This window comes from Ahaetulla prasina, chromosome 2 (genome assembly GCF_028640845.1).
Source record: "Ahaetulla prasina isolate Xishuangbanna chromosome 2, ASM2864084v1, whole genome shotgun sequence".
Classification (NCBI taxonomy): domain Eukaryota; kingdom Metazoa; phylum Chordata; class Lepidosauria; order Squamata; family Colubridae; genus Ahaetulla; species Ahaetulla prasina.
In genome coordinates this window covers 56,896,557-56,908,611 of record NC_080540.1, presented here as the reverse complement: position 1 = coordinate 56,908,611, position 12,055 = coordinate 56,896,557, and the positions used below count along the sequence as shown (strand labels likewise).

General features: G+C 36.1%; 1 protein-coding gene across 1 annotated transcript in view; it reads right to left on the bottom strand.

The window, feature by feature from the left end:
- The window catches only part of UROC1 (urocanate hydratase 1), a 59,595-nt gene that overhangs the window by 36,054 nt on the left and 11,486 nt on the right, over positions 1–12,055 (bottom strand). Inside the window, exons 4-8 of the mRNA XM_058167821.1 lie at positions 9,173–9,232; positions 6,488–6,616; positions 4,941–5,002; positions 3,451–3,517; positions 1,282–1,425 (exon numbers count right to left, since the gene is read on the bottom strand). Of these exons, the coding sequence (XP_058023804.1) occupies positions 1,282–1,425; positions 3,451–3,517; positions 4,941–5,002; positions 6,488–6,616; positions 9,173–9,232 (462 nt within the window). The remainder of the gene's footprint in view (positions 1–1,281; positions 1,426–3,450; positions 3,518–4,940; positions 5,003–6,487; positions 6,617–9,172; positions 9,233–12,055) is intronic.

Below are 12,055 nucleotides of genomic sequence, written 5' to 3'. Positions count from 1 at the left end.
CCTGTCTGAAGATGCTTTAGATTAGAAGATGTGTATATCTTCTTTTAGTGTTGAATTATCCCCTTCAGTGGCAACTTGCAAGCTCACTCTGCTTTCATTAGGAAAATGCAAACAGCACTGAAGCATCCTACAAGTTTTGCTCCTATTGGCCTGCACACAGAAAAGGGGCAGGGCTTGCCATGTGGTATCGGGATGCTGCTTCCATTACTCTGAAATCTTTGCCTACTGTAAGAATCCCATGGAGATCATTGCAGTGGTGGAACTCAATTTTTTTTACTACCTGTTCTGTGGGCGTGGCTTGGTGGGCGTGGTGTGGCGTGGTGGGCGTGGCAGGAGGAGGATATTGCAAAATCTCCATTCCCACCCCAGTCTGGGGCCAACCAGAGGTAGTATTTGCTGGTTCTCCAAACTACTCAAAATTTCCACTACCGGTTCTCCAGAATAGCATCCCTGGCCCATCGTCTATGCAGATTCTCAATTATCACAGGGTCACAGTTGTCCCAAGGGTACTTTTCAAAAGGCAACTGGGCTTTCTTCGTTTTTGTTGTTGTTGTTATTGAAAAAGTTTCATTTCTCATCCAAGAAGCTTCTTCAGTTCTGGCTGAATGGTGGGGAATGGAGGGATTTATATTCTCAGCAGTCATCTGATCGTTAGCACTCTTAAGATCAGCTGTTAGGTCTCTGAGAGTCATTGAGGCCACTTGGAGGTTTACCTGTACAGGTAGTCCTCGACTTACAACAGTTCATTGAGTGACCATTCAAAGTTACAATGGCATTGAAAAAAGTGACTTATGACCATTTTTCCACACTTACAACTATTCCTATATCCCCGTAATTGTGTGATCAAAATTCGGATGCTTGGCAACTGACTTATATTTACGATGGTTGCCGTGTCCTGGGGTCATATGATCATCTTTTGCGACCTTCTTAAAAGCAAAATCAATGGAGGAAGCCAGATTCACTCAACAACCATGCTACTAACTTAACAACTGCAGTGATTCGCTTTACAGTTGTGACACAAAAAGTCATAAAGGGGGACAAAATCCACTGAACAAATGTTTCACTTAGCAACAAAAAATTTAGGCTCAATTATAAGTCGAGAACTACCTGTACCTGAGGATCACCTGAATCAAAATGCAAACGGGTATAGAACCTTCTTGGGTCTGCTGACATCTGATGCCAGTTTTTAAACACAGAAAGAATGAATGGATATAACTGGAAAGTGAAGAGTAGGACAACTTGAATGAAAGCAGAAGGGTACAACTAAATACAGAAGTTTACCTCAGCAATAATTCCCACACATCCAGCAATGACTGCAGCTTTTGCTTGGGCACCACTCATTCCTCCAAGGCCAGATGTGACAAAGACTTTGCCAGACAGATTCTCCATCCCCAAGTATCGACGGCCTGCATTGAGCACTGTTAGCTATAATTGAGAAATATAGGAACTGTAGCACGTTTATAGTTTCATATACATATTTATGTGTGTGAAAGGAACCTAAAATAGCAATCCATTTTAAACAGAAGACTAATAATGTGGAATCACTTGTGGCTAGCATGCATATGTAAAGGTGTTTATCATATGGATTTTTATACATATTTGTGCATCTACATTTAGTGTGCACAAACACCACAAAAATGCTTCAAGTTACCAGTGAACTTCACATTCTCTCCATTTGCATCCCAAACTGCTGTGAAGGCATCCAATGACCAATTCAGAAGTGCCAAGTATCTTTTTGTGTGTGACACAAATAGACCTGGACAGTTTTCATGGAGGAAATAGCTTCATGGTTTTTTTAAGCACTGCTTGTGGAATAATCAGGATACAAATGTCTCAGATAAAGAAAATAGATTTCAGAGCTCTTCTTGGCAGGAAAGCTCCATAAGTGCACCAAAACTCCAGTGCCTATAGAAATTAATTTTCTAAATATAGGCATCTCTCTATATCAGTGTTTAACATAGAAAGGCTACAACTTAGGATGCTTTGCCAGGAGAAGTTCCAGTTTTTGAAATTGGCATTTCCAGTTAAAATAATCCCCTTTAGCAATTGATGGAAAAGACGGATCTATCTAAAACTCTTTCAGTCAGAAAAGATATGACAAACTTGAATGAATAAACTGAACTGGCAGAAAGCAATGTTTCAAAACAGTATTTTCCAAGTTTCTAGATAAGGTAATTTTCCCCCTTCTAAATTAGTAGGAGTCATGGTTGACTTTTATCTGTAGTCCATTTGAGAACCTGTTCTGACATACATATCCTAAAGTATATGCATTCTACATACCAGAATAATAACAGCAATAGGATCAACATTTTAAGCACTATAGTACCCTGTTTTCCCCAAAATAAGACATCCCCTGATAATAAGCCCAATCGGGCTTTTGAGCGCATGGCAATAAGGCCAAGCGCTTATTTCAGTGTTCAAAGAAATATAAGACAGGGTCTTAGTTTGGGGAAAACACGGTAGTAGCTGGGTGATGCTATGGAAACTCAGGAAAATCACTAGTGTGAAAAAGATAACTGTTTATAAGAAAAAATATATAATATCTGAACTAGAGACATGACAGAGAATTGAAAACCTCTTTAATGAAAAGGGAAAGGAGAAATTATTAAATACATTATTTGTTGCAAGCTATCTTCTGAACAGATGAAGAGGCATTTATTGAATCTGAAATTATCCATTGAATCTGAAGGTTCTCATCAGAATGAGAAAATGTGCATTATAACATTATAAAGCAAACTCCAGACCTTGTATACATGCATATCAAAGTACTGTATACGTTTTTTTATTTGTCTCTCTTGATCTGTATGAGGATAATCTTTATGATTTAATTCAAGGGATTCAATTTAATTCAAGATATTTTAGTGAATAGCTCTAATCAGCCTGAGCCAGCGTGCTATGTCGATAGAACCATAAGAGTATTACCCTCAAAATATCTAAAAAACACCAGCTTGGGTGCCTTGATCTAATTTATTTAGGGGTACAATAGTCTTTCTTTTATGGCACAGGGTTTGGGGAATTACTGCTTTATGTTTATTACAATAAAATCTTTCAAGCATTATAAAATGCAGGCTTAAGCCCTGTGTTCAACAAAGCTGTAAAGCCTGTCTAAAGAAAGAAAGAAAGAAACATGCATAATATATACATACATCTATATATTGTGTCTTGGATGCCTGGTGACTGTCTAGACAAAAACCTGCAGTTTTTCTGGCGAAACTTTGGAAGTGGTTGATCATTACCTCTTTATTAGGGCTGAGAGAATATGACTGGCCTAAGGTTACTCAGCTGGTTTTGTGCTCAAGGTGGGACTACAACTCACAGTCTCCTGGTATCTAACCTGGGGCATTAATTACTACATCAAACTGGCTGTCTAGTGCAAATATATTGTGACAAAAACCAACAGAACAATGAATTATTTCAAAAAGTATTCTTCTATATTGGCCCAGTTCTTACCACAGTTCCGTGGACTATCCCTTGTGGTCCAATGTAGCAATAGCTTCCAGCTGTCATTTGTCCATACCTGTAAAAAAAAGAATGTATTTTCTCAAACAGGTATGAATGATATTATGCGAACAAACAACAACAATGGTAACAACAAATATGCAGCTATATATATAAGAGGCGCAATATAAGTGGCACAACAATTAGAATGCAGTACTATAAGCTACTTCTGTGGATTGCCGTCTGCCTCCAATTTGGCAGATTGAATCTCACCAGGCTCAAGGTTGACTCAGCTTTCCATCCTTCCAAGGTGGGTAAAATGAGGAGCCAGATTGTTGAGGGCAAATGCTGACATTTGTAAACCGCTCAGAGAGGGCTGTAAAAGCACTGTGAAGGGGTATATAAGTCTAAGTGCTATTGCTATTGCTATAGTGGTTCATCAGCCTAATGATATAGAGCAGGGGTATCAAACTCACATTGTGACAGTGGCATCATGTGACGTATTGGGACTTTTTCCCCCTTTGCTAAACTGGCCGTGGGTGTGGCCAGTGTGTGATGCTTCTGTTCTGCAGGCTGTGAGTTTGCAGCCCTGATATAGATTGTCCGCTTGATCATCAATACTTTTTCATGAAACTGGAGTGTGATATCAAATGATATCTGACAAATTAAGCCTTGTGCCCACTAATCTTCAATATTTACATTAATAGGTTGAGTAAAGAGATAGAGAAAACATAAATAATGCTATATTGGGTGGAATAATTAAAAGGGCAAAAGAAAATTCAAACCTATCTTTACAAGTTAAATAAGAAAGCTGAAAATAATGAACTTTGAGTGACAGAACCAAAATTATAGACTGGAGAATACTTGGCTTGAAAATGTTAAAAGGTTGATCACAAACTGAGTATGAATCAGCACTGCAATACGTCTGTTGAAAAGGAAATGACATTTTAGGCTGCATTATTAGAAGCATAAAATCGTATTAATTATTACTTGAACTGAAATCTGCATGAGCCACAGCAGTTCTGTAGTACTGTAATCAATTTTAAAATCATTCACAGAAACTGGTATAGAGCAGTGAGAATTATTAATGGACTAGAAAACTAAGTCCTACAAGGAAAGATTTAAAAAAATGGAAATGTTTGGAAGAGAAAAATGAAGATGGGGAAAAATTAACAGAACTCTTCAAACACCTGAAAAATATGTCATCAGTGAAGAAAGTCAAATTTTATAATCTATCCTTCCATAGTGCAAGAAACAGAGCAATGAATTTAAGTATAGGAAAGCAGCTGCCAATTGGATATTAAAAGATAAAGTTTAATGATAAGATAAATAAATCCAATCAGTCAGAGAGACTATCAGCTCCCCTTCATTAGAGCTGTTCAAGTGGAGCCTAGACAGATTTCTACTGAAAATGCTCTAATTTGCATATCAGCATTGTGTCTTTCCAACACTATAATTTTATAGAAGAAATTAGAGAAAGAAACTTGGGAATGGATACTTACATTGTAACTCCTTTTGCAAACATAGATTCATATTCCTCTCTAGAGGAATAATTAGGGATTACCTAAATAAAGAAAAAATAAAAATTAGTAGGAATGAAGAATTAAAGAAATAGTCTCTGAACCAGATTTTGTTTAAACATATTCCATTAAATCTCCTTCTTACAGTGTGTGGGGGCTCGTGTGCTCATTCTTATGGGACATGTTGGATTAATTTGATTTAATAAAGTCCTTAAAGCAAGAATAGTTTTTTCAGGTTTACACAATAACACAGCTGGAAGGGACCTTGGAGGTCTTCTAGACCAACCCCCATTCAAGCAGGAAACCCCGAACCATTTCAGATGAATGATTGTCCAATCTCTTCTTTAAAAAACCTCCAGTGTTGGACCATGCACAACTTCAAAGCATGCACAATCTTAATAAATTTTCACAATGACCAGAAGGATTGTTCAATGGAAACAAATAATCCTTACTAATTGCAAATTGAGATGGTTGGATGATCTGGCTCTCCATTGAACAAGAAAAGAAAGCTATAGAATGCCAAATGTAAGCTGGAAAATTAAAGTAAAGAAAAGGAAATTAAATGGCTTTGTGGTAGAGGAGAATCTTTTTTCAGCCAATGGTTATACTGACTGGCATGCTGTTGGCCGCCTTCTAAAATAAGGGGAAAATCAGGACAAAGAAAGGGGACACCAAAACAAAACTAAAGTTATTTTATTGTATGTAGTAGATTGGATTCTGTCAATTAAATATAGTTAACAGACATATATCCTATGTATAATAATCTTGTCACTTATATAATTTGGTAGCATTCTGTGAGAAGATTCTGGGAGGAGCACACACAGCCTTAAAACTACAAATGTTATAGCCTTGTCACACGATATCTTTGAGGTCACTATACTGACTGACAGCTGAATAGGAACTTTCCATTGGAAAATAATGGGATTCTCATTTGATAAATCCTGTGTACACCAGCATAGGAATGGTGGGTTTTTTTTGGTAACTGAATCTACTTGCTCTGGATATCCCATCCTTGAAAATCCTGAACCCTCAATCTCCATCTTGGGTGGTGGACCATCCACCTTGAAAATAAGGAGACATAGTGGTGGCTTAGCGGTGGCCTAGCAGTAAAGATGCTTGTTGATTGGAAGGTTGCAGTTTGAGAGCCAAGTACAATGTGACAGGGTGAGCTCCTGTACTTGCCCCAGCTCCTGCCAACCTAGCAGTTTAAAAGCATGCAAATGCAAGTAGATAAATAGGTACCATTTTGGTGAGAAGATAACTGCATTCCATGCACTTTGGCATATAGTCATGCTGGCCACACGTCTACGGAAGCTTCTTCAGATAATACTGGCTCCCTCAGCTAGGAAATGGAGATGAGCACCTTTAACTTTTATACAAACTACTAATGAAAGGTCCAATCTCTCCAGAAGAGATATGGCTTCATGCTTAGTATAAATAATTATAGTGGACCTACTGAAAGGTCAAAACTAGAGGTGTCACAATGATAAAAAACACAGCAAAGAAGAGATATTGTTGCCTTTATTTACCATGCCATTAGTGATAACTAATCGAGGTGCATTGCAATGGCTTGGGAAGAGTCCTAAGGGATGTCCACTGTACATAACTAATGTCTGTTCTTCAGTCATCTCAGATAAATAGTGCATCACCAGCCAGAACTAGACAAAGGAAAGAAGTAGTAGATTAGCTTCTTGTCTTAAAACTATCATTGTTCTACAGATTTTTAATAGCTAGACCAGACAGAATGGCGGGAGACCACTTGATGAGAATTCCTGAAAAGTTGTGAGGCTGATTAAAAATGCATTATCAGGTGGGAATAGACGATGAGCTCCTAATCTAATATTTTCACACAGAAACTGTTCCTCCCCTATTGTTTTTATTCATAGCGGGAATTAAAAAGTAAACTTTCTCCTACTCTTGGGGATAAAGAGCTAAACTGATGGGTGGGGTGAAAATATGGACTGGTTAACAGCCTTTTCTATGATGGCACAGTAGAAATTATAGTTAGAATTATATAGAAATGTGCAGGTACCCTGTTCGTAGTACAATTCAATATTTGAAACTGTAAAATCAATCAGAACTTTTCTTTCAAGACATTAAAACTACTTAGGCAATATATAATCCCAACACAATTTCAGGTTTTTGGATTTCCTGTCCAATCCTATTTTTATTGGGTCCATTGAGTTCAATGATCCCCAGACAAAAGAAAATCCAGGAAGAAAAACAGTGACTTGGGATGCCAGGAGGAGAAGATAGGGCAGATGGGGCAAGGGGCAGGATAAGGATTCTATTTCCCAGGTGCTGTGAACAATAATTTAGCTCCCCTCTCACCTTTCCTTACTGCATTTTTTAGTTTCCCCTCTTATCAATGGACTTTGGAATGAGGATTTCCTATTACAGAGGTTTACATTAGCAGAAGCTTGGCTTTCTGCCAGGAGCTCTAAAGAAACTTGGTTGGTTGGTAGGTTTGATTGATTGGTTCTTTGTATACTTTTCCTGCAAAAGAACAAAGTCTCTTTGCCCTCTTTTCAATTACTTTTTGGAAGGGAGCTGTCATTAGGACTAATGGCAATTTTGATCCTAATTCTGGTCCCATCTCCTACTCTGGTATTAGCCATTTTCCAAATTATCATAGGTATTTTATCATAGCATAAGCCTTAGCCATCAATGCCTGAATGGAAATTGGATTGCCTCTGGAGATCATTGGTTGGGTGACAAGTAGACTTCCTTGTGCACTTGGTTGGCCACTGTGGAAATAGACTACTAGCCAGGGATCCAATCCAGCAGGGCACCACTTATATTCATAGTATTCATTAAAAGTGTCACCCAGCCATTCTTAATCAAATGTTTTCCAAGTGTATTGGATTGCGACATTTAGTCTGATGAGAGACATTTAGGCATTCAGTAGAAAAACTTACTGGACCGTTTTGGGGCAATTGCTATCATTGTGACCTAACTTACTTCAGTAGGTTGTTATAAGGATTAAGGGAGGAAGGGAAGGTTAATCTCAGCTCCAGGAGAAAGAGCAAGATGCCAATAAAGTAAATTAATAAATAAATAATGAGAAAATGTGGGTCAGGCATCTGTAAAAAAAAAAAAAAAAGGATATTCCAGGGCAAACTACAAATGAGTTTTTGTAACTCATGAAAAAGGGGAGAAAAAGGCAGCATTGATAACATGCAGCAGGAACAACATTTTGAGGTGCAGTTTTGCTACAATCACACATCTTTTAAAAACAGTCTCTTTTGCACAATACCAAGCAGGGAGAACAAGCTGGCTTTATCGCAACGGAATAAAATCATTCAGCCAATAGCTATTCTTAAGTAACCAGAATGACAAAGAAGTATTGTTTGTTCTGCAGTGAAACTCTTTTGAGGTATCACACTCCTATCAGAACAGGAGCAAAAGTACAGACAGAAGGCGTCCACAGATTGTGTTGTCTCGGTTGCACAGTGCAACTCAAGATGTATGCTCTAAAGTACACCAAGGCACACTAGATACAAAATCATGCTCATCACATATATTTTAGGAAGCATAGTTGCTATTTTGAGAACAAAAACTCAGAAGGCTCCACTCTGCCTGGGAATCCGAAAATCCTAATTCTCAAAAAAAAACAAAAAACCCCAAGTCAGCAGAACTGGCCAGTCTGCATAGAGCCTTCGTGCACATCCATCTATCTCCTTATTGAGAAAATGTGAAAGCAAGGCATGAAATTAGTGGTGAACTAACTGGCTTGGTGTATGTAGTCACATAGGTCATCCTGCACATTTCTGTTCAAGCTGGGGTAGTTCTGGGTGCAACCTCCATTGAGCTTTGCTTTATGGGAGCACAGAATTGTGGAGTCCTTGGTGATTTCTGAGTTTGTTTGCTTTCTTGCAGACTTTTCATTATCCAACTAGGTAACATCATCAATTACCTAGTTAGGTAGTGAAATGCCTAGGGGGAAAAAAAACCAAGCTCAGAGAGCACCAAGGACTCCAGAGTTCAACCCAGAAATACAAATATTCTCTTCCATTGGAACAAAAAGAATAATAAGATGAGGTCAAGGGGAATAAGCAGATTCATCCTCACTTTTTCTCCTTCTGCATAAAATAAGTAAAAGTTAAAATAGATCTCAATTTATGGTCAGCTGCTCATCAACCTTTGCTTAAATAGAACGAGCATCATTTTTTAAAAAATAATTTGTCACTGAAAATATATCTACAGTATCATACCTGCGCCCAGTTGCTGAACACTTGTCCATTTCCTCCATATGTTACAAGTTCCTGGGGAAACTGCAAAAGGTACATTTTAAATCCATACAAGATTTCAAAACAACTCCTATACAATGATATTAAGTTCTCTTATGTCTGCCTCCAGAACAAGATCTTCATCTTGAGGACAGCTGTTTAATATCCTTAATATATTACCATAAAAATGATGCATTTTTATTTGCCCGCACGATATATGATTTCTTTTTTTATGAATACTGATTTTTCCTCCTTTTTAATTGCTATGAATGAATGCAGTCCAAGGAAGAATAATTCTATTAGGCAACATGAATGGAAAAATAGAAATGAGATGAGAAGACAAAGAAAAAGTCACCAGACCATTTAGGAACCCAGTAATTAATTAGAAAGGTGACTAGGGAATATCTACTTAGAAAAAGACTTGTTTTGAATATATGGTTAATCCATACATCTATTCATATATACATATGCAGAAGAATGAATAAAAATCCAAAACAGTATTTAATTGATTTATAATGAAAGACTGAATCAGAAATAGAAAGACAAGGATGATCAGAGGTTATGAATATGGGACAGATAATTTGGTAATGCCAATTACAAAATTGGGGGGAAAGGACATGGAAATGAAAATAAAGAAATGAAAAGAACTGTAGGAAAGTCCAATCTTGTATGAAATAAAAATTTTAATTTCCAAACAAAATGAATAAAAAAGAAACATAAAGAATGTGGGTGGATGTTAATTAAAACAGAGTGAAAACAATTACGTTACAGGGAGCCAAAGAAATATGTATGCGGAGGAATACCCGAATGAAGGCATAAAAGAGCTTAATAATGTGGAAAAATGCATATGAATGATGCAAAAAAGATGAAAGGTATTTTATAATATATAAACACAAAAAGTTGCAAAAAATATAGTCAAAGAGAGAAAATAATGGTTAGTATTAGAGATAGAGAAAATACTGAGCAATTTTAATGAAATAAATATTTGTACATTATATATTGATTTAGAGAAATAAGATGATACAGGCTTGGTTAGGGTTGCTGAATGTGATAACAAAAATATATGATGGAAGTAAAATATGTGGGTAAAAATAGACTCCTTAGTAAATGGTTCAACTTTGAAAAGGGAATAAGGCAAGGAAGTACGAGTTTCCCTTGGTTGTTTAATGTATAATAAATATATAATAATGTATCAGAAATATACCGTATAAGAAAATTTTGTAATGATGGTAGAGATATATTGCCTTGGATCATGAACATATATAGTATGCACTTTGCATATAGATAATGCTATGTGTAAATCTGAGAAGACAAATGCTTTGCAGGGAATGATAGATAGATGCAACAAGGAATATAAATCTGAAAATTATTGTACCAAAGATCAAGATACCTGTAGATATATTTGATAGACAAAATGGAATGAATGTTTATAAGCTATATATAAATGTCAAAAATTAAAGCAAGTCAATAAATGTGTATGGATTGGTAGAATGTTTACTAATTTTTACTATTGTAAAATGTTTATAATGTAATGTTTACTATTTACTAAATCTGCACTACTATTAATCTTCTCATCGTTCCCATCACCAATCTCTTTCCACTTATGACTGTATGACTGTAACTTTGTTGCTGGCAATCCTTATGATTTATATTGATATATTGACCATCATTTGTGTTGTAAATGTTGTACCTTGATGAATGTATCTTTTCTTTAATATATTATGTAATTATGTAATAAGTTTTTTAATTCGTATTTTAATTGTATATTATATTATTTGTTTTACTTGGCTGTACACCGCCCTGAGTCCTTCGGGAGAAGGGCGGTATAAAAATTGAATAAATAATAATAAAATAATCTTTTATGTACACCGAGAGCATATGCACTAAGACAAATTCCTTGTGTGTCCAATCACACTTGGCCAATAAAAAATTCTATTCTATTCTATTCTATTCTATTCTATTCTATTCTATTCTATTCTATTCTATTCTATTCTATTCTAAATATGGGGAAATGGAGAACTTTTAAGACATGCAAATGGTACTTGGTAATATGAAGTTGTTGTGAGGAATGGAAACTGGTCAAAAGCAGTGAAAATGGAGCTTGCCTATAAGAGCTTGCTTCTACTTCTCTGGAATTGAGGTTCTCTGGTTAAATTAAGAGACAATAAAAGTTGGATCCAATGGGAATGGCAAACTTAGAGACGTATGGCTAAAAAGTTATAGAGTCAAGAATGAATGGGTAATGAATCAACTTTGACTAAACACAAAAGTGAGTCACCAGTTCAGAAATTGTACAGTGAAGTCGATTATCATATAGAGAACACAAAAAGGATTAAATTATAAAGCAAATATATAGTGGGAAATTGAATGGGTTGAAAGGAGAAGAAAGACTATGAAAATCTTACTAAAATTTGTGAAATTCTTAGAAAGAGACAAGTGAGAAATTTAAAAGAATAAAAGGTGCAGATTATTTATTTATTTTATTTATTCAATTTATATGGCTGCCCATTTCTGATGACCTTCTTGGATGAGAAGTGAAATGTTTCCAGCGAAACAATCAAGAAAATCCAGTTGCCTTTTGAAAAGTACCTTTGGGATAAAAACAATTGCAATAATACAAAACTTAGAATATAAAGAAACAGAGAATAACCCTCTGGTTTACAATTTCTTTTTGCACTTTGATAACATTGCTTGCCTGAAAGAGAACAGGATGGTGATTATATATTTTATTTATTTATTTATTTATTTATTTATTTATTTGTCACAACAGTATATATAAGCATAAGCATGAAATAACTATACGAATTTGATACAATCAAAGGGAACACTAGGACAGGAACGGTAGACACGCTGGTGCTCTTATGCATG